The 23,514-nt window shown below is 39.7% G+C and overlaps 1 protein-coding gene across 5 annotated transcripts in view; it reads right to left on the reverse strand.

The window, feature by feature from the left end:
- The window catches only part of FRYL (FRY-like), a 271,066-nt gene that overhangs the window by 10,231 nt on the left and 237,321 nt on the right, over positions 1-23,514 (reverse strand). For all 5 annotated transcript variants that reach the window (XM_010858903.1, XM_010858901.1, XM_010858902.1 and 2 more), the window contains 11 exons: positions 23,340-23,480; positions 21,771-21,968; positions 19,146-19,307; positions 18,957-19,031; positions 18,461-18,637; positions 14,844-15,047; positions 12,047-12,214; positions 5,830-6,080; positions 2,956-3,163; positions 1,368-1,517; positions 537-635 (listed from right to left, as the gene is read on the reverse strand). In XM_010858903.1, the coding sequence (XP_010857205.1) occupies positions 537-635; positions 1,368-1,517; positions 2,956-3,163; positions 5,830-6,080; positions 12,047-12,214; positions 14,844-15,047; positions 18,461-18,637; positions 18,957-19,031; positions 19,146-19,307; positions 21,771-21,968; positions 23,340-23,480 (1,833 nt within the window). The remainder of the gene's footprint in view (positions 1-536; positions 636-1,367; positions 1,518-2,955; positions 3,164-5,829; positions 6,081-12,046; positions 12,215-14,843; positions 15,048-18,460; positions 18,638-18,956; positions 19,032-19,145; positions 19,308-21,770; positions 21,969-23,339; positions 23,481-23,514) is intronic.

Here is a 23,514-nt window from a genome sequence, read left to right on the forward strand (position 1 = left end):
TTCTGCCCCTGCCATTGAAAACAGCATGCTGGATTTGCCCTCAGGGATCAGAACTGCTGGCTGTGTTTTGCAGTGCCAGACTGGAGGTAGAGAAACATTTGTGTGCAGGCAGTATCTATAGTCTACTACATGCTCCTTTCTCCCTTTGCTTGCCCATGTACACACACATCACGGGAAAAAGATCACCAGTTCGTCACAAGTGGTGGGTTTTCTGGACCACAACATCATATGCGTTGCTCAGGCAAATACTGCTTTTATATTCCTACTTGCAATGTTAACAGCAGCTATACAGTCTCCACACAGAAGCTTTTATAAAGCGAGTTTTCCATTGTGTTCTAAGATGCTTAGAAGGCCAGTTTCTAAAAGCTGAAGATCGGGATTTACTGGACAGGCAGCTCCAAGTTCCCCACCATTCTCAGCAGAACCTGAGGCAAGTGGCAAGAGGTCCTGTTTCCCTCTCGGCTATTCTGCCAGGTTAGCATGTCTAGTGTTACAAGTAACTCCTTTTTTTTTTTAAATTGTAAAAAGGGACTGACCTGCTCAGCTGCTTCTTTTTTGGCATTATAAGTATCCAGGTGTTCTTGCAGCTCCAAAACACTGAACTTTAGTGTTTCTAGCAAATCACAGGACATCAGCTGTCAAATCAGAAACACATTGATCCAGGTCACCATGTCTGATCACAATCCTGAGACCAAAACCTTTGGGCTTATGGGTTAGTGAATTTTCAAGCCAACTTAAGGCAGCGTCCCCTACTGTCCACTGTCCTGTACTAAGGACTGACCTTTCACTGAAACAGAGGAGTGCGGTGTGGTTTCAGGAATGTCAGAAAGGGTAAGCATGCCTTCTAATGCTTTCAAAACCTGGCTCAGGCAAAAGTGGCATGTCCCACCAGTGAATACCTTAACAGTAATACACTTGAAGCTTTTTAAACCGTAATTCTTTAACTGTCTTAATACATAATCTACAAATGTGCTTGGAGACAAGTGGAGAAGACCAGGGAGTTCTGGGTTCTTCATGGTGGTGGTGGGGCGGGGGCGGGGGTGGGGGTAGTGGAAATGTGTCTAGCCCTCTCCTGTGAGCTTTGATTCAGGAATCAGGGAAAAGTATGCATCTCTAAGCATGATTCTTTAGCTCTCCCATCCAGGACTCTATGAAAGGTGAGGGCAGGAAGAGGTCAGAATCAGAAACAGTCACAAGTCACTGCATACAGTACATGGGAACTATATTTTGCTAGATATTTATAATCAAGTTGAAAATATGAACCTTTAGACTTTAAAATTCTGAATTACCTTAAAAAAGACCATTTACTGAGTGATGCCATTCTAGTTTACTTTTTATGATAAAGTAAGCCTCATGTAAAAACTTACTGTTTCAGCATCCACAAAGACTGTTGGGCATTCTGAACACATCATCATCACTTCCAATGAGCTTTTAAATTTGGCACCAATGCGCTGCAGACTCTCACCAAGAAAGCTGACTGCCTCATTAGTTATGTCCCCAAACTTTCTTTGAATTGACTGTGGAGAAAATATAAGGAAATGTATTTCATATGAAAGCCTTTTTTAATCTTTAAGTAAAAAAGCACCATTTATAATTAGAGCAACCTTCTATTTTAAAACTATGATTGTAGTGATATATATAGAACCCTAAAAATCAATCTGTAAATCCTTATTTTTAGGCACTTCTTTAGGAAACATGATAATTTCTAAAAATGATCAAAGATTTATTGTATAGTATTCCTGAAAAGAGAAACTAATGATACATGCTATTCGTCTCCCCAGAGAGGAGTACATGCTAGATATTGCTGGAAATAAAGCCCTCACATGCATGAGGAATTAGATCTTCCGAAGTTAAATTCTACCAAGTGAAACTTTCAGTAAAAGTAGTTTACTCTCCTTGGATAGTTTACTCTCCTGCTGACTTGAACTGAAGTCATTAAAACGCACCAAGGGCAGTATCTTCTCAAAACTCAAGAATATTCATTCACATAAAACCATCAGGGCCTAAACCATAGTGAACACTGAATGAATCAGATGCTATATCAGCAATGTAATTACTATACAAATACTTGGGTGTGTACCTACATGTATATGTGTAGCACCATTAGGTGGCATTATGATTAATTTAAAACAAAGTATAAGCCACAGTCTCACGCATGGAGAAATTTGTATCTCTGGAAAGAAAAGAATATAAATAGAAAACCAAGTAGCAGTGCAAAACTACAAAGTTAAGTAAATAAATGCTCCAGTTAATAAGCACTGAAGAACTTTCAGGAGGGAAAGACTGAAGGCTGGGAAAACTTCAGCGAGATTATGTACTGAGCTGGGTCTTCTAAGATGGGCAAAATTTGCTTAGGTAGGGTAGAAAGGTGGCAGGCAGTTGGGAAAATAATGACTTAAATGTCAGCCTTGGTTTCCCTAGCTACAGAATGCTAAAAATACATTACATAGGTCTCTTGTAAGAATTACTTACTGTAAAACATTTAGCTTAGTGCCTTACATGTAGTGAGTACTGAATACATGTTAGCTCATATTACTTTCAGGGATGGAAGCAGCCTTGGTTAAAATTTTTAAGGTCCCCACATAGTAATGAAAGTGCCAATGAAGTGAACCCTTTATGATACATTGTCTTATGATACTGACTGAAAGCTCCTTAAAGGCAGGAACCCGCCTTTATATTTCTTTGGTGTCCCTGGAGGTGTCTAGCATATTCCAGAATTTGATCAAATGTTATTTTGAAGTTTTACTCTAATTACCTTAGGGGAAGTACCTGTACTAGTCACTGTATAATGTCATATTAAAATGTAAATTTAAATTATCACTATCTTAGGAAAATAAAAAACCTTTAAAGGAAACTAGTGAGAATATTAAAATTTGAGATACTGATTTTAGATAAAATCCCGTAATTTTATCCGATAACTGTAGTACGAATTCAGAAGTCTTCAACCGTACTGACCTGAAACAGCCTAGAAAACACGTGAAAAGTAAAGACTGCACAGGACCCGTCGGTGTCAGACAGCATCTGATTGACGTGGCAGCGCCAGGCTTCTTCCTCGTCGTCATATGCTACTGGCTGAAAAGCGGCTATGATGGCAGAAAGAAATGGTGATGGCAGAGGTGATGTCTGTACTTCTGGAAAACCATCTTGTTCTTCTTCATCTTGACTGTTAACACATACACAGTTGTCATAATATTATCTTAAAAGAATACACTCAATTATTTAAAATACTTTAAATCACCTAACATTATTTCTTACATATGTGCACATATTGATTCAGAAAATGGGCGACCACCTAAATTTTGTGAGAAAGCATGAATAAGCAGATTCTCAGCCTGTTCTTTCTAGCATCTTTGGATTTAGAAATCTGATTTCACACAACCACCTTAAAACAACTTCATCCTACAATGGGGCTTCCCAGGTGGCTCAATGGGGAAAGAATCCACCTGAAATGCAGGAGACACAGAACACATGGGTTCAATCTCTGGGTCAGGATGATCCCCTGGAGGAGGGCATGGCAACCCAGTCCAATATTCTTGCTTGAAGAATCCCATGGACAGAGGAGCCTGGAGGGCTACATTCCATGGGGTTGCAAAGAGTCAGACATGTCTGAAGTGACTGAGCAATCCTACAATATGCCAGGGCTATGGAATAATTTCAGTAACTTCTATGACTAATATAGCCTAGAATGACTTCATTTTAAATGGTCAATTTCAGAGTCTTTTTATTTGAACAGGCCCAAATTGGCAATCATGATACTTCTTAAGTTTTTGTCATGTACTTTTGTGTCAAGGGCTATATATTAGGTGCCTTACATGGGCTGTTTTCATTCAATCTTCACAGAAACTCTATGACAGTTAAGTGCAATTATTCTGATTTTTACCAGTGAAGGACAAAAAGTTCAGTGAGGTTAAATGATGTGCCTAGGCTGCTGGGTAGGAAATGACAGAGCCAGAATTTGAGGCCAGTTCTATGGAACCAAACCCAGTATTATAAAGCCATGACGCATGCTATGTGCCCAGCAGTGTGGCAGTAACAGATCTGACTCAAAGAAATAAGAAGACCTGGCCATTTTTTTTGAGGAATCTATAATCCCCACAGTCAGATAATATATACACACAAATATAAGACAATGGAGAAAAAGGTATACATGGTATTTGGGTTGAGCATCCCATAAAGAAACGTGTGACCCTGGGTCTTGAAGAAGTGTTTGGAGCCAGACTCCATAAAGAAATGTGTTACTCAAGGTCTTAAAATTGTGTATTTCACATTACAGGCCTCCACAAGGCCATTCAGAAATTACGGAGCAATTCATATAGAAGAGAGGGATCTGAAAAGACTGGGGAGAAAAGGTCAAAAGGAAGCAGACATGTGAAGTGAAAACTTAAATTCTACCTCAAAAAATTTAATTTTTAAGATGTCACTATGGTGATTGATTTTAAGAAAATGTATCCTGTAACCTTGAGTAGACACACCTCTGTATTTACTAAGGATGTTCTACTTATTGTTTCATCTTTAGTACTTGGCCAAAGTCAAGTCTTTTGTCTGCAGCCTTTTAGAAAGCCCGATATCTGAGTATCTATCACTGCATCATTCCTGACTTCTCTGAATTCGTGTATGATCAATGATGAGTGAGTACATAGGCTACTGTCATAGCCAAGTCAGTGACATGAACAACATGTGTGACCAGGATCCTTTGTTAATATCTGAGTGTACACTTTCAAATACAGGTGAACATTCTAGCTATACTGAGAATGAAACACCTCCTTATGTGCTGTATATATTAAAACACTGTTATCACTTGAAGTATAAATAAAAAGCTTTTATTGTAGGAGTAAAACTCTGATATACTTGATCATTAAATATTAAATTTTATATGAGCTTCAAACTGTTGAATAGGGAAATAGATATACTGATAGATAATGCATTAAATTAGATGCCTTTATAAAGAACATTATTTTGAGCTACAAATATTTATAAAATTAAAAATATAAAAACAAAACAGTAGATATAGATTACATCATAATTCTCATCACTGAAGAACTATTTTGTGTTTAAGTAACATAAGCCACCAAAATTTCCTTTAAGAACTTTATGTAATAATTGATCATTCAATTCTGTCTGGTAAAGAATCTGCCTGTAATGTGGGAGACCTGGGTTTGATCCCTGGGTTGGGAAGATTCCCTGGAAAAGGGAAAGGCTACCCACTTCAGTATTCTGGCCTGGAGAATTCCACGGACTTTATAATCCATATGGTCACAAAGAGTTGGACATGACTGAGCAACTTTCACAATTCCGTCAGCCCGTGAGTAGAAGAAAGTCCTGTGTGAGATTTCTTCATACTTCGTGGTAATTTTGAATGTATGATGCATGAACATTTAAAAAGAGCACTCTAACATTTGACAGTACTAAGAAATGATACTTCTGCCCGTTATATAAGTCAAACATTATAACTATTGGTAATAAGACTATAATTTTTGGAATATATTTCAGATTTGTTGTGGTATCCAGAAGTTCCTTCCATAATTTTGATACTTGGCTCCACCCACGGCCCAATATGGATTTCAGCACTTGGCCATTGGCATCCTGCCCAAATAGGTATTTGGTGTACTTCTAAATATAGACTGCCCCTCACTGTGCTCTGAGAATGGCCTACTTGTTTTTCTTTAAGTGAACGGCAGTAACAGAGAGTAAAACCATGGCAGGAGCTCATTTTACCTTTAAAATGTACACAGAAATGAAAGTCAGTTTACTGGAACAGAGGGTCATGTTTGGGAGGGGACAGGGTAGAAGCATCCCCTCATCACCGTGTCTGCAACACTGTATTCTCACCTCGACAGCCCCGAGAAGTCTGCTTCCTCCTCCTCGCACCGCTCGTCTAGTTCCTTCAGAGCTAAGGTGACGTCTTCTTCACAGACTGACCCGGGGTAGCTCTCAGGACCTGGAGGCTCCGGCAGGTCTGTCTCCTCTAGATCCAGAATCCCTTGACACACGAGAGAGTCCTGCTGTTCTTGAATAATATACGACCCATCATCTTCAAAGGCGGTAAGAACCTGTTCCTCCTTTAATACTGAACTTGTATCCTGAAAAACAATCGTTATTTTTTTTTACAGACTTTTAAAACATTAAAAAGCAAATTTTACCAACACAGAATAAATGACTGTTGCCACCAATCTACATTTATTTTATTAGGCAATCTTCATTTACACAGTCTGATTTTTGGAGTTTTGGACTCTGATCACATAAAATTGTTCTTTTTTTTTTTTTTTTTTAATAGTTTCCAGTTTAAAACCCTTTGAAATTAAAGTGTATCACCAACTGCCACACAGAAACATCAAGGAGATCTTTTTTCAATAGGACTCAGCTGTTTACTTAGAAACATATCCTTTGGGGAAATATCTTCTCTCCTGCATATTCTAATTCTCCATAGGTAGAGCTTTATATTACAACTATAAATTCTCTCTTATGGAAATGTCATTTCTTTCATTATGCTAGAACTTATTCTCCAATGAATTCTAGATGTAAGAAGGGGAGGTAATTCAAAATGCTTAACCCGTTGGTTCTGCGGGGCTACCTGTGAATCACGAACAGGTCTTGACCAGTCAGGATGCTGTTGAACAGAAACGACGAGAGCAGCCTGACTGGTATAACTGAGCTGGATACCTGGGATGTATGATTTGCTTTCAGGTAATAAGATTATAATAATTTATTTAGATTTGAGTACTGAGACATCTTCACCACTGAGTTAAGAGTTCAGAAAATGCTGGAAAATTTTAGACTGTTGTACTCTTGAGAATTAAATGAACTATAAACTCACTTATCAATGAGGGAGATGATAACGGAAAGCGTGTTGTGGCATTTTTCCCCCCTATCCATTGTAACGTTACTGAAATAATGTTGATACATGTGCCTGGCTTGGAGTAAAAGTTCAACAGGTGTTGGCTGAGTAAATGAGCTACCACTACTGAAAAAGAAAAATCCTTCCAGGGTGTAGATCATGACATATCAGCACCAGTTTTAATTCGCATGGACATTAGTTCAATCAGTTTGAAAATAAGCACTTAACGGTCTCTCAGTTTCTTTCAGGACTTAGACCTAAGGTTACTACTGATCAAACTCCAGTTTCTCACCTCTTTCTCACAGATGAAAATACAATTTTCCCTTCCAAATTATGAAAAGTGAAATCCAGCGCCCCTGACCTTAGACCAGTCTGGGCCTTTGTTGTTTAGTTGCCCAGTCGTGTCCGACTCTTTTTCGACCCCATAGACTGTAGCCCTCTAGGCCCTCTGTCCACGGGATTCTTCAGGCTACTGGAGTGGGTTGCCGTTTCCTCCTCCAGGGGATCTTCCCGACCCAGGGATTGAACCCCTCTCTCTGCATCTCCTGTATTACAGGTGGATTCTTTACCACTGAGCCTCTGGGGAAGGCCAGGTCTTAATTTACTCACCTGTAAATTCATGTATAAAATGAAGGATTCTGGGCTGAGTGCTCTGGGATAAATTAATAACGAACTACAATTAGTGTGCAAACTAATATGGGGCTAGTTATGCAAACCACAATAATATACAGTAGAGTATGGTAAGTGAAAGGTATGACAAAGATGGGGTAGCAATAGTGCAATGAATGTTTCTGTCCCCTCAAAATTCATATGCAGAAACCCTAAGCCCCAATGGGGTGGTGAAGTGGGGACCTTGGGAGGTGATTAGGTCATGAGAACTCTCATGAATGAGATCAGACCCTTAAAAGAAGAGGATAAAGAGCTATTCTGTTCTTTCCCACCATGTCAGAACGCAGCAAGAAGAGCTCCCAGGAAGAGAGCCTGCGCCAGACAGCAGTTGGCTGGCACCTTGATCTTGGAGTTTCTGGCCTCCAGAACTGTGGGAAATGCATTTCTGTTGTTGATAAGCCCCTCCCACCCCAGGTGATGGAATTTTTGTTACAGCAGCCAAAGCTAAGACAGATGGGAAAAGGACCTAGAAGATACTAAAGGCACAGAAACGCGGCAGGAAAACACGAAGTATACTAAGGGATAGTTATGGAGAGAAAGTACAAACTCTGAGTCTTCACAGGATGGTACTTTATAAATAATATGGTATAATCATTCCTTATTTGGTGCAATAGTTTATATTCAATACACTCTATTTAAGGTTTCCATCTGAATTTTCTTCTTAAAGATTTGGCCATTAAATGACTAAGAATTAGTTACTTGGAAAGATACTGTGAGTAACAGTGCCGAAGACACTGCTACACCTAGAATTTTTATTGGTATTAATTTTTCCTTGGGCATCAGTTTGAACATACCGTACTGAAATGATGCACCACCAAATTTCTTGGTTTAATGCCATTACTTTTCATTACTGTATACCTGTAAACACAGGTATTGGTTTTCATTACTGTATACCTATAAACACAGGTATTATTATTTGTTCTTGAATAATAATTTGAAAATACATGTTTCATCTAAAATTATAATGTATGCTGAAATTTTCTAGTAACTCCTGGATTTCATGAAGAGAGAACTTTTTGGCTAATGGAATGAATTCCACTATTATATGTAAATGGTGAGAATCAAATTTTCTTGAACATTACCTTATTGCACAACGACTCCTTCTGTCTCTGTCCCTCACACACACACACACACACACACACTTTCAAAGCTTGATTTTGTATAAGCAATATAATTTCTGGCATGCATGAATTGGTATCTAAACTATTATAAATACTAGGAGAAATCCCTCTGTGGAGGTTCTTCTGATAAACACAAGGATATAATCCTTTCTAGAAGGAATTAGCCAAGCAAGAATATTGGAGTGGGTTGCCATTCCCTTCTCCAGGGGATCCTACCAAACTGGGGTTCGAATCTGGGTCTCCCGCATTGCAGGCAGGCAACCTGAGCTCTAAGTTTTCTGTCTTGAGGTAGAATGCTTTAGCCTATTATGGCTTCCTAATATTAACAAAACTCAAGGGCAGAAATTCAAATAAACATTTCTAGGAATTTTTTTCTTTAGTTCATAAAATATTTCATCCGGTGAAATTAACTGCTTTCCTCATCTTAAGAAATTGCTTTATAGCGATATGTATAGTATCTGTAACTCATATATAACTTTATACAGTAGGATTATGATTTTATTTATTAGTGCTTTTATACTTTCTTTAAAGGGGCAATTTTGGGTTATGTGACACTATTTGTCACATCAGGAAAAACAAACTAGGCCAACATATCCAACAGACACAAACCTGAATCATACTCTTGTGGACAACTGTTCTTCTGGTGAATTTTTATGTCAACAGAATTATTTTTAAATGAAATAGTATGTTTCAAAAAATATCCCCATTCTCCTCTGTCAGTGTTACAAAGTTTATAGTGATAAGGAAACACACTATTGTAAAAAGAAAAAACATAGTAAATTAAAGCGTTTTTCCTTCATTTAAAAAAAAGTGTCCTTGGGAACTTGATAATGCGTCGGAAGTAGGCCCATTAGATACTGTTGGATAAATGAATGACTCATCTGAAATAACACAATTTCCAGTATGTATGGGAATACATATGAATTTCCAATTCATTTCCAATCAATATGAATGACTTCCAGGAGGTAGCTTACTCACTTACTATGAATACAGCTATTTTAATAACCAAAACTAAAAGACTTTCCTGTTTGTTCACTATTTTTGTAGTTAAAACACAGGACCATTAACCATATCGCTTTTGTTAAAAAGCTATTTTCCATTGTTTCTAATGAGAATGTCTGCTGACTTATAACATGCTATGAGCTATCCTGGACACAACAGATCAGATGATCAATGAGTAGCTAATGCTCACGTCACAGCCTTCCCATACTGAAAGGAATATAGTCTACTTCAGGTGCAGTTCTGAACACTGTCTGCTCCCTTCATAAACACCTTCCTGTCCACGCACTGTGTCAGTTATGGCCCCTTATCTCCTGCTAATATGCCTCTGGTGTGTCTCTTCATCTCAGCCTTCTCCAGCCCTCCCTCCACTAAAACACTGGTCAAACTATAACCTTGCCTGATGACAGACTGCAAGCTCCATGGAGGAGGTACAGGTACGAGAACACACTCACTTTTCCACAAAAAAGCCAAGATTGAAAAAAATAAACACGATCAGATTGTGTCCTTCGGGCTTAAAATCCTCTAGTTGTTGCCCGCTGTGTGGCTTCTAAGATCACCCTTGTGAGCACCTGGTCCCCTCCAGCTCCTTCTCTCCCAATGCCACGCTCTCAGGTTCCCTGCACTCCAGGCCCACAGGCTGACATTTTAGCTTTTTAGATACATGGGTGTCTTTTCCACTCCTGTTTCCTGGGCCCCGAACTCCCCTCCTCCGCACTTACAATGACTGGCTCCTTCTCATCACTTGTTTCCACCAGATGCTACCCTACCTAAGTGTCTCCCTCACCAAGTCCATATTCTCATTAGATTTTCTTAATATGGGTAGAAAAGGGATCACTTTCTGATATATCATTGATATTTTATGTTTTTACCTGTTTACTGTGTCTCTCCTGCTCAAATGAAGCTCCATAAACCAGAAGCCTTTGTCTGTTCCACAAAGCACTGTGTGCCTAGGGCTAGGACAGAGCCTAGCACATGGCAGGGCTCAGTAAACAAAGATGCTTAAATGACTGAGTGCTTGGGTGCCCTGGGTATTCCCACCCAGGTATCTGGGACAGGGCTTGGCACATAATTGGCATCTTTGGAAAGAATGAAAATTCATGACTTCCTATTGTTTCAAATAAAGCCTGCCTTTAGTGGAACCCAGCGTGTCTTAGGTCCATCCGTCTTTCCTCCTGCTGCTGCTGCTCCTCCTCTTCTCTACAAAGAGTGATTCCTGCTGCTGCCTGCACATTCCATGTTGTTTCACATGGCCGTGTCTTTCTATACCATGTCCCTCTGCCTGCAGTGTCTCAAATGCCACATAACCCCTAATGCACAGCTGATTGGTTCTCACTCTGAGTTTTCACAAAGCCTTGAGCATGTCTGGTTCTGAGTTTCTCATACTGACCTGCAGTGCTTTTTTTTTAAAAAACTTTTCTCTCCCTTAATAGCCAGTGGACACTCTGAGGACAACGTCATGCTTTACGCATCTTTTCAGCACTTAATGGAATGCCCAGCATCTAGTAAATCTCAACGAATATTTGTTGAGTTATCTAAGCTTGAGCCATACTAATATGAACATTTAAAAAAGCTACCCCCCCAAAAGCCTTCATTTCAAAATACATCTGCTTACTGTAAAGACGTATGATACACTGTTGGCGTAATCACAAGAACATGAGATTTCTCCTTACTCAGACAATAAGATCTAATAATTAGACTGGTCTTGCTCTGATAACTATATTAATTTGGTTAACACTGAAAAAAGTGTAGTATTTTCCTGATACCAGGGCATAACAGCACATATGAAAGAGCTATAGCAATTACAGTTTTTTAAAAAGAGATATCTACAGTAGTCTTAAAAAAGCAACTAAGAAAACGAATACTCACTTAGTTTTGGTCATTAGCTTGGAATCTGGCTTACTTCTCACAGGCCTTTCCAAAAAACATAACACTGGTAGTTCCACAGTCTTTCTAAAAGGTTTCATTTAACCAATCGCTAACACAGCTGGCCTGAGGTTTTCATCCCAATTACAGCACCAATCACAAAAAAAAAAAAAAAAAAAACCCAAATACAAAGCAAAAAGAGAAGAAAAAAACAAAAGCAGTCCTTCAGCACCCGAGAAGATGCTCCCATCCCCGGAGAAGCGCCGGTACATTAACCTAATCACATTCTGCAGCAGGAGATGCTCATTAAAAACACTTAGGGTTATTTTTAACCTGTAGGTCATTTCCTTAATCCATCACTTTTTTTTTTTCTTCAGTGATCAGATTTGACTATTTCAGTTGGACTAAATCACTTAACCAACAGGTTAGAAATACTGCAAACAAATCAAATAATTAGCATATCAGATGAAAACTCCTTTGAAAGAAAAGCAAGGGGTATCACAGATTGCTAAAAAGAGCCCAGATTGGCCATGCACCAGCCCCCATGACTCCCCACCTCAGGCAGCTGGCTGTTAGCCTTATCTAGAGAAGCTTCCAAACTGGGGGTCTCATCTCTGATTTGCAGCACTTCTTCTGTGGAGAGGCTGCCAGTGGAATCTTGAGACTGAAGAAGTAAATCAGAATGGTCCGGCAGGGTTTCGTCTGCAGCAGAATCGTTATTTAACTGAAAGGAGAGACAGTAAAATAAGGAAATTTATTTAGGAGTTGGCGATGGTCACTAAGGCTACAAGAAACCTGTGTCATAAGATATTCTGAAGCCATAGTTATAAAGAGCTTCTTTGACTTCCTAAGACCACCTTTCCCCCTCATTTCAGTCTGTATCAGAATTGGTGCGATTAATGCAAGCAGCTAGTTCATCAGTAGAAATGAAGTCTCCATTAACACGGATTAAATTTTGCTGAATAGAAACCACCAAAATGGAAGAGCTCTATATGACTCTGGTAATCTTCATCTAAAATTCTTATTTTTACGGTAATGTCTTATGTTTTCAGTTGGCCTAAGGATTCGCGAATGCAGGGGCTTTTTTTGCCTCCCTGTGGCTTTGGCGCAAGCACTCAGTGGATTCTCAAGAAGCAGTGTTAACTGGAGGCAGGTGCTTAAGTCTGAACTGGCCATTAACTTACTGAACCACAAATCAATACGACAGAACTTCAATAAGACAAAAAGAGTTAGGACAATAAAGCTGAAATGGCAGGCCAGCATTAGTGGGTTTATGTTCTTTGAAAACTAGCAGTAATCAATTAGAACAAAGAAAACACTACCATTTTTCTTCTTTTAAGCAGGGCTATACATTTTTCATGGGTCAGTATTTAACATAAGGAAAATCAAGTTCATGATTTTGAGTAGATAAAAGCAGAAGCTAATTTTCTCCCCCTATGAGGAGGAAGTAGCATCAGATTCTCTTCCAAACTCACTACCACTATAACTGGGCTTCCCAGGTGCTGCTAGCAAGGAACACGCCTGCCAATGCAGGAGACATAAGAGATGCAGGTTCTATCCCTGGGTCAGAAAGATCCCCTGGAGAAGGGCATGGCAACCCAGTCCAGTATTCTTGCCTGGAGAATCCCATGGACAGAGGAGCCAGGCGGGCGACAGTCCATGTGATCGCAAAGAGTCGGACATGACTGAAGTGACTTAGCATGCATGCATACCGCTATGACTAGGGTTGGCCTTATGAAGAGACAGTTCTGCTCCAAGGCTCTCATGGAAGCTAACCTTTGTTCAGCACTTACTATACTGACTTCCCCATGAAATTCCCCCGAGGCAGGTGCTGCCAGGAGTCCTGTTTTAAAGGAGAGGGTAGATAGGTAATGACCATAGTTCCACAGTGGTTTGGTGGCACGATGCTAGTCTCTGAGCCTCCGGTCTGGCCCCGGGAGGGTCTGAGCCTCATTCAGTGAGTCACTGCTATCAGCAACTCACCGTTCCTTTAAATGCACACAGTCCTGGGGAGGAGCAAGCCTTAGGTGGCATCCAGACTGCCCTGCTCAAATGCACTTACAGGCTGTGTGTCCTGGGACAAGTCACTTAGTCTACAGAGCTGCAATCACTGTGCTTACCTCGTGTACTTGAGGGGAGATGCATAGTGACTAATCCATGTAGAACACTGTGACCAGGGCCTGGTGTGTCTCAGACACTCAGCAAGTGGTAACTGCTGCTACTGTGTCAGCAGCAGCTTATCACTTAATACGTGACAGGGAGTTAGGGAAAGAATATCGGCATAATGGTGAGATGCCAAAACAGGACAGGTGACAAGAAGCCGGCCACAAACCGACAACTGTACATGTTGTCTAAAGGCCAGCTCAGCCTGGCCATTCAACAGCACTGCCAGCACTTTACCAGCAGACTGAGTGTGATGCGGATGGGCCAGATTAAACAGAGGTGCGAAAAAAGGCCCTCATATAAGAGGGCTGTAATGTGGCTGCCACCTGGTCTTCACCAGCTGATTCCTCATCGCATGGGCCTTGATGGCTAATCCACACCCCTGCTCTCTCCTTGTTCTGCCATCTTCAAGTTCTAACCTACTGCCACTGCAAGTTCAGCCTTCCCCTCACTCAGTATTTGGAACACACAGATGATGCTTATAGCCTTCATTTTCTCGTCTCTCTCTCTCTCTCTCTCTGAATCTCTGCCACTCACCCTTGGAATGTAAGTCAGAACTTCCATATAACTGACTTGATCTTGCAAAGGGAGCAAAGTTGTGCTCTCTCTTTCCACACTGACAAGGAAAGAAAAGCAGATGGAGAATTAACCAGTGCTGGTGTTTGCACTGATACCAAAACGTATCATTCAGGGCGAAGGCCTCTAAAAGTGCCCAGCGTAGCTCACTGTGACTAGGAGAGAAGCAACAGAAAATACGTCTCATCAGCTCAGAGGTGCTGTCTGTGCTCAATCATGTGACTCTGTGATCCCATAGTCTATAGCCCACCAGGCTCCTCTTCCATGGAATGTTCCAGGCTAGAATACTGAAGTGGGTTGCCACTGCCCCTTCAGTGCTCCCCTTGCTCCCGACCTAGGGGTCAAACCCGAGTCTCTTGCATCTCCTGCATTGGCAGGTGGATTCTTTTACCACTGTGCCACCTGGAAAGCCCAAGGGGTGCACAGATGAAATGCTTAGTTCCACCATGAATCATGGAACACTCCATTGCTGCTACAGCCTTGTGTTTTCATTTCAGCACATGCATTTTACCCAGAAGGAAATGAAAATCCGAATATCGAGCAATGGTAATTACTAAGTTGGAAGTGAAGACAAAGAGGAGACCAGCTGTCACTGTACAGAAAGCTAAGTGTACCATCTGCGTGCGTGAGAGTATCTGGCTTGCTGTGAGCGCCGCCTCCTCTTCCGAGGACTCGTCTGTGTCCTCCTGGTTTGTCAGGTTCAGGCTGGGCGTGCTGCTGGAGCACTGGTACTCCTGGAGCGACGGCGTGTCCCCTTTGTCGATGCTGTCCAGTGAGCGCCTGCGGACTCCCCAGTTGAAGTTGTCCATACTTTCACCCTGGAAAAGCAAGGCGTCATTTCTAAGACCTCGAACACAAGCTTATAAATCTAGGGAAGGTAATACACTAGGAGAACATACACCCAGATGAAAAATACTCAGTGTACTGTCATAAGCAGAGATTCAATCAGCCCTTCAGTTTTTTGAAACTTTTAAAACATCACTCAATATTTATAATGTTTAAAGAGATCAAAGTATGTGGTCGATGACCTGTTTTAACTGAATAGGATTCTCTTGACTTTCTATCTAGGGGCGACCAACTAAATCGACTACCTAGGCCATTTCTACTCTAATACACAAACACAAATGAGACCACAAAGAAGACAAATACGTTCACAGATGACAACAAATAAATAATCCAGAACGCCAGGCTGCAACTTACCTGCAGCTCCTGGATAGCAAAAAGGAAAACACACAGAATTAGAAAGAACGAAGACACACGTGTAAATATACACTACACTTGTGGGGAAAAAATGCTCGGTGATTCTCAAACCCAAAGACTGATTCAAGCTCTGGATGAAGCTTTGTGCAGGAAGTCAACACGTGATTCACATTAATTTTTTATGTAGAATATATCGTGGAAAAAAAGACAGACACTTAAAACAACATTTCTATGATACACTCTGGCAACACAAACTTCAGGAAATCTTTAAAATTTACATAGATTTAATACTGGATACAATGCAAAACCGACTTAAAATACCCACATTCAGTTGACAACATACAGGTTCAACAATTATTTTAGACTGTAGCATGGTTCTAGCTAAATCCAGTGGTAATTTTTGGCTAAAGAGGAGTTTAAAATCAAGATCACAGTTATCAAAACATAACCTAGGTCAACTTCAAAAGGTCAATAGGAAACAAGCAAGTTTCTGCTTTGCCCCACTTACAGATTTATCTAAGTTACGTTTCTGTTATTCCAAGCTGATCCTCCTTTGATAAGGATATAATTCTTATACTCTTTCTTAAGCTCAAATGACAAATTACAGTGAGTTGGCTAACAAAATCTGACTTATGTGTATTCCTTTATCAAGAGGGATTGTCCAGGATAGAGGTTTTCAGATCTTTTTTTTCTTAAATAAAGCAGAGGAATACTCATTTCACATGAAACATACAGTGGAAATCAACTGTGCAAAAGCGATAACAAAACCAGGGTTGTGGCAACAGCCCTCAATATGCATTTACGGAATGAATGAATACACGCTGTGGGCTTTCAAGGCTGGGGAATATTTTAGAAGTTTCATTAGCAGTTAAGTTTATTTTGTAGCAAAGTATTTACTATTACCATGTTCAAAGCAAGACTAGGTTTTTAGAAAATCTCTTACCATTTGATTTGGCCTAATTATGAGACCTAAGTTAATACCAGCTCAAATTACTGTGACTTGAATAAAAGACAAAAGCATCTTTAATTCATTCTAGGGTTCTACTCAAAAGCCATATTTATTCCTAGGAACATTTCAGAGTACCAGACAAACTTGAAAGCAATTATAATGATCTTTAAAAAAAAAAAAAGGCAAATGAAAGAACCTGACCATTATAAAAATGTCAAGAGCCTACCTTCAGAGCTTCTAAATTCTGAACTGAAAAAAGCAAATAACTGCAAAAGACTTTAGAACTGGCTTATGCCTGTGAGGTAGGGCAGCAGGTCTCTTGAACCAATCACACTTTCTTGCCTAATTGTGTAGGTTTTTCCTGTTTCCTACAACTTTCTATGTTTTTTAAATTGTGGGAGTGACAGCAGTTTTGGAGGGTGATGACCTGCTCTTCTTGAAAAAAAAAATTGAATATAAAATAGCAGTGTACATAGAGTAAGGGTGCATATTCTTTAAACTTTTAAAGGTGTGTCTATATATATGTATATACTTAGATGTGATATGTGATGTATTAGCAATGGCTATAGTTTTTTAAAAAAGGCTAAAAGCCACTGCCCTATGACACTGAATAATATGTGTTCCTGGGTTCTGAGAACCTGTCCAGCTGCGTCTGGGAATACATACGTGGTGAACAGTGGCTACCCCTGAGCCAGTGTGAGGGCATCTGCTGGACCCTGAGGCACCATGGTCATATCCTCACATCCTCGGGGTGGTGGGGGAGAGGAGGGGAGTGGTAGTAGCTGAAGCACACAGGAATACCTCCATACAATGTTTTCCTATCAACAATTCATGGTGTGACGTGGTGGAAGCCATTACAGTTCACTCCTCCACCTCACCTATTTGAGTCAAAGGAAACATCCCTTCAAAGAGGACTGGTGAATGTGCATGGGTTATACGAGTAACTTGAACATCCTTGGACAGAGGTGTAGCATGACATGGTGTGGATGCTTGACAGTAAGGCATTTGGAGCTCTTGAAGACAGACATTTATAACAATTTTAGGAGGAACATTTCTGTGATCTGTTTGATGTAAACTTTTCAGATTTAGGAGTCTGTGGCTTAGGGGACTAATGTCAGCTATGGGAATAGGTCCCAAACAGCCTGACACAACCAGGGCGATGGGCAATCCTATTGCTCATTTATTTTTTTTAGAAATTGGCAAATGTCTCAATTTGGGCCAAATGAGGTGTGACAAGAAGTGTGCTGAAAACCTTAGGAGAGTTAACTTCTTCACTTTCCTGAGAGCCTTTATGGAAGTGACCCTCACTTTCTCTGAACACTGCCATGTATGGGCGTTTGAGGTGAAGCCGACTTGCAGAGAAAGGCAGAGCTTAGAGAATGCAAAGAAACAGCCAGAAACTCCACTGAGCTTTGCCTAAATAAGCTCTGACTCTGGGCTAGCCCAGTTCTGTGAGCAAGTAAATCTACCTTTTGAGTTGGACTTTCCACTTAGGAAGCATCTAAACTGACCCAACTATCAATTTTCTCTAAGCTGAATCAGTTTTAAGGAGCGAGTCCTTGGTATTGAATGAAACGAGGCGTGTGAGAGAGCTGGCTGCACCCTGAAGAAGAAAGTGGTGGGTAATGTTCTGGGTAGAATCTCAGTCACAGCAAAGTGTTCGAGAGCGCCAAAGGCACCTTAATCGTCAATCTGGTTTCAGGGCCACCCTCTTCAAACTTGTCCGATAGATTTAAATGAAACGTTTACTCTTCTGCTGCACATTAATTTGTGTGGCTTATGCAAACACTTAAGTCTAAGCACACCCTCAATTAAATACTTTTGAAAAAAATCCATTTTTACTCTATATTTTGAAAGATAAAGATGGAAAAAATTAGATGTTCCTTTTATTTCAGACTTATTCTGCTATTAACTAACTGTACTAATTATCTTTAGTTCCCAACTTAGATTTGTACCTTTTGACGTTATACTGCCCGGAACAAGGAAAGATTAAATCCTTGTTTAATCCTGTGGTTAAATCCTTCATTCTCATGTAGCTGTAGCTATTCTATAAATATTATTAAGGAAAGCCCACATCCTTACCTCTGCATCTTCCAACTCAACATCTAAAAAGTCAAAATCCTTAAATACGCCAAACTGTTGTTCGCTGCTATTATCTTCCACAGCTACTTCTTCCTCTTGAATTATGTCGTCTGTTGCAGAAATGAGGCTAGTTTGTTGGTCACCAACTTCCAAATCCTCATTAGAAGAAAATACAACCTGACGCCCAGCCAAAAACAAAACAAAACAGGCCGTCCGTTAGCTCGGTCACTCTGAATATGGGGCATCAGTGCCCTACGAGCCACTGCAGGCCTCTTCTATCAGTGGCTCAGAGCTTTAATTTGGGCAAATGTCTAACTGTGTGAATACTGAATTAGCACAGTGGCCAAGTGTCACAAAGGCAAGTGACAGTTTTTTCATTCTTAGTCAACACCGTTAAGAAAAGGCAAACAAGGAGACACAATGATTTCTGTTTCTTCATGGACTAACACTTCTAAGATTTTTTAAAACACTTACACAGGTTTTCATGATTACTCACCGATGGATTCTTTGGAAGGCCAGACTCTGGACCACAGAGAGAAAGCACATTCATTAGCTTTTCTCTTGTTCTTCGCTAAAGAGAAAGAAAAAATGCAAACGTTAAGATTACTGATGAAAATAAGGCAAATTCTCAAGTTCTCACATGTACCATAAAATTGATTCTTCTGTTCTATGAACTTTTATGTACCTGTGATAACTGTGGCCTCTTCCAGCTAACAGGCACCAAGGCATTAGAGTTAGAACCGGAAGAAGTGGAGGAAGTGCTTCTTGTCACCGCGATCACTTTGGGTTTCCCATTCCTACCAGCTGCGCTGTGCTGATCACCATATTTATTTCCAATAATTGGTGTCTACAAAGAAATAAATTGCCACTGTTTGACTCACACAGTTCAACGTAAGTGGGTTAATAGTGTATCTGTGATGACATTTTTTACAAACAATCAGAAAAACAGCATAAGGAGAAAGATTACTTAGCAAAGGCAGATACTACAAAAATCAAAAGTAATGATACTTTTTTTTTAATAGTAAGATTTCACTTTACTGGAAACAAGACTCTGAGGAGACTGTTGGAGAACTTATTCCTACTTTAAAAATAGATCTGTTGTCTTTAAAAGCCACCGTCTACATCTTCCCCCCATGATTATAAAGTATGTCCTCTTTGAAAGCTCAAAAATACAAAAATGATTTTACAAAATCACCTGTCATCTCACCACTCAGATTTAATGTTTGTTAACAATTTGGTCAGACTTCCCCAGTATCTCAGATGGTATAGAGTCTGCTTGCAGTGCAGGAGACCTGGGTTTGATCCCTGGGTTGGGAAGATGCCCTGGAGAAGAAATGGCAACCCACTCCAGTATTCTTCCCTGGGAAATCCCATGGACAGAGGAACCTGGCAGGCTAGAGTCCATGGGGGCACAGAGTTGGACACGACTGAGCAACTAACACACACAATATTTCGTGTATTTTTTTACGTAATTGTTAAGTATGTGTCTAAAAGTGCTTTTGCAAATATTCAAGATAAGTAACAACTTCAAAGTGAAAGCTATCATATAATGTCTTATTGCAAATCTAATATATGACATTTCCAAATTTTATTTCAGTAAAATTCCATGATGAATCCCAAATGGTGCTTACCTGGCTTTGTGAAGTGTCTCAAATTTGCATTTGAATATAATTTTAAGCTCATCTGCATGTCATAGAAGTCCCTTTATGATCTAGTTCCTGCTCATGTTCCCAACTTCAACTTCTACCACTCGCTCCTGAACTTTGCACTCCATCAAAGCTGAGTTTGTTTCCCAAGATATGGCGCCTTTATGGACCTTTGTGTTGACACATATCCCCTGCTCTGCACGGAACACGCACCAAGCAAACCCTGAGGCACTTTGAACGCTGCCGCCACACTTTCAAGGAGGCCCATGCTGATGCCACCACCACATCTGGGTAATTACTCTTGGACATTTACCCAGTGATGTTGATTTGTTTCTTTGCCTGTCTCCAATTGCTCTATGGGAGCCCCTAGACTGAGCGAGACTCATTGCTATTCCTCTAGTATATCTTCAGTGCCTACACATAGCAGGTACTTTAGGAATTTTTGATGAAATAAATTGAAATTAAGTATCTGATATATATCAAATGTTCTGAGGATTCATATTACTCTTCAAACAAAACAATTGTTACATTATCAATTTCGGACTCAGAAGAATAGCAAAGCTAGTTTCTCTATAATATTCCCACGCTGTGTACTCCATGTTTGAAATTCTCAGGTGATATTAACTAAAACACTAGCACAAGCATACTTTATATCTTAAAAAAACATAAATCAATAAGCTTCAGATAAATTCAGCACCAAGTGCTGTGCTGTGCTTAGTCGCTCAGTCACGTCTGATTCTTTGCCCATAGACTAGCCCTCCAGGCTCCTCTGTCTGTGGGGATTCTCCAGGCAAGAATACCGGAGTGGGTAGCCAGCGTTCCCTTCTCCAGGGGAACTTCTGACTCAGGGATCGAACCCAGGTCTCCTGCGCTGCAGGCGGATTCTTTACCATCTTGAGCCACCAGCAAAGCCCTCAAATACCAAGACTAAACTGCAAATTTTTAAAAAATCTGTATTATCCTTTTCAATTAAAATGTGAGTAGATTTTCAATTGCTATCTTTCTTAACTCCCCCTACCCTGCAAAATACTTGATTGATAACTTCCCTCTTAAAAACTTCCTGCTGGTCTGTTTTCTATCCTGTTCCCAGACTGATCTCCCTAAAATGCAAATCCTAATATTTTCTACTCCAGCTAAAAATCCTTGAGGAGCTACTACTACTTCAAGATATAACCATCTCGTCCGACAATATCCTCATGATTGTGCTGCTCCCTATGGCTTCAGCTTTCTCTCTCATCACACTACTCTATCCTCTGTGCTACATGTTCACAGTAGGCCATGCTAATTAGAATTTTCCAGAGCGCCATGCTTCCTCACACTTACAAGCTTTCATTCACACGTGCTGCTTTTCCTAGGATTAATCTCCCCTGCCCACACTTCCATGTACGCTCCCATTTAGTCAGATTAAGTTAGATGTACATGCTATATAGTCCTATAAAACTTCGAACTTACTTGGCAACCAAAGCACTGTGTTTATTTGCCTATCTCCTCAAGAGGCTACAGGCGCGCTGAGAGTAGGCCTTTTCCCCATGCCCACCTCGTTTTCAGGGCACCTGTCACAGCATCTCCTGCTGAGTATGGGCTCACTCAGTGCTTGATTAATGACAGAATGAACAAATGAACATTTCTAATACAGAGCCTTCACCAATACCTGAGCATCTTACCTCAGATATATCAAAATGAAAATCCAAGGTCTTCCCAGGCAACTCCTTAGAGACATTATTAAAAATTTTAGTGAAGGATATCTCAGGAGAGCCCATATCTCCTCCATAGGTCTTGGGGATATCGTTGGGCACGACAAGGCTTGCCGAGCGGGATACCACCAGTTTTAAGATGTTAAGGGCTTCCTTCCAATAAGGACTCTGGTTTCAAAAATTAATAGACATATAAAAGTTAAAAATACATATGTAACTAAGAACAAAAACTTAGTTACATTGTAGACAGTGAAAATATTATTTCTATATAAATTCCTTGTCAATTATTCATTTTTACTCTGAGGTCCTTAACTGAGGGTCTGAGTTACACAAGGATAGAAAATAAGTTATTATTTCTACTGTTAGATTTACAAGATATTATATGCATAATAATGCTAACAACTCAGGATATTTTGCACTGTTCTCAGTAAGTGCTTTATAAATATTATTCATTAAGAAAGTCTAATACAGTAATCTGGCAGTAGGGGTAAGCCAAAGGGTCGTATGTATGTGAACTTTCTAGATGAATGAAGTACATGGCCCTAAGACTCTAAACTTAAAATGTTTTAAGCCTTGTTGATAAACTATTTTTAATGCATCAGATTTCTTAGACATAAACATATTAAAATATTTTTAAAATTTAGATATTTCTTAATGACTCAAGCCCCAAATAATAAGCATAAGTGCTGTGCTAAAACAATCCTCTCAGTGATTCCTGACCTGTATAGGGTGAGCTTTCCCCCTCATATATGGTGGCAATGTTTCGAGTTATTTTTCTGCTTTTCATTTTGTATATTTCTACCAGTATAATTTAGGAATGATTTGTATGACAGATGTATAGGTGGAGAGAAATCAATGTCTAATTAAGAATTTAGAACATTTCTCTTTTACCATCTACTGAAAAGAATCATGTAAAAAAAATGACTTTTTTTCTTACTTGTGGTACTAAAATCACACCTCAACCTTTTATTATACATATTGTTTCATAGTTAACAGTTCTGAACCAGGTAAAATATTACTAAAAAAAGGAAGTGAAAAAATCCTTAGCAGAACTGAGTTTTCCAATTTAGTTAACAACATCTCAATATGAAGCCATCTAAAGCACAAAATATTAGTGATAATAGAAATGTCCAAATGATATTGTGACAATTTAAGCACATCACTGTAGAAACAGTTTATCTTTAACAAAATTAAATAGAAATCATCATTTTTTTTCCTTACGTAAAAAACTAGGAGCTCTGGGCACTGTAAAATGTGCAAGCCTCTTCAGGAATGTTCCTGTAAATTATATTGGTAGCTGTGTTCTAAATGTAAAAGAAGGCCTACATGTACTTGCTTGCTGAATCCTACCATTCAGATTCTGCTTTATGTCATTCACATTGGGAACATTTTCCCATCTCATAAATATTCCTGAAAACATGATTTATAAACTAACCACTTCCCCTGTTCTTAAGACATTTAAGGTGTTTCCAATTTTTTATGATTATATATTGTTTTTGAGATGATCACTTTCTATACATAAGATTTGTAGCTACTCACCTGAACATATTTGCCAATGATCTTTATGATCTCCAGATTAAACTGTTTTACTGGGGCAGCGGAGAGGTCAATATGACTCAAAAGACTGTAGATGATCTGTAGTAATGACTGCTGCATACTAGACAGTCCTTTTTCTAGCAGCTAAAAGTAATATTAAAAATATATTTTAATCAGG

This window comes from Bison bison, unplaced genomic scaffold, assembly GCF_000754665.1.
Source record: "Bison bison bison isolate TAMUID 2011002044 unplaced genomic scaffold, Bison_UMD1.0 scf7180017864451, whole genome shotgun sequence".
In the NCBI taxonomy this organism is placed as follows: domain Eukaryota; kingdom Metazoa; phylum Chordata; class Mammalia; order Artiodactyla; family Bovidae; genus Bison; species Bison bison.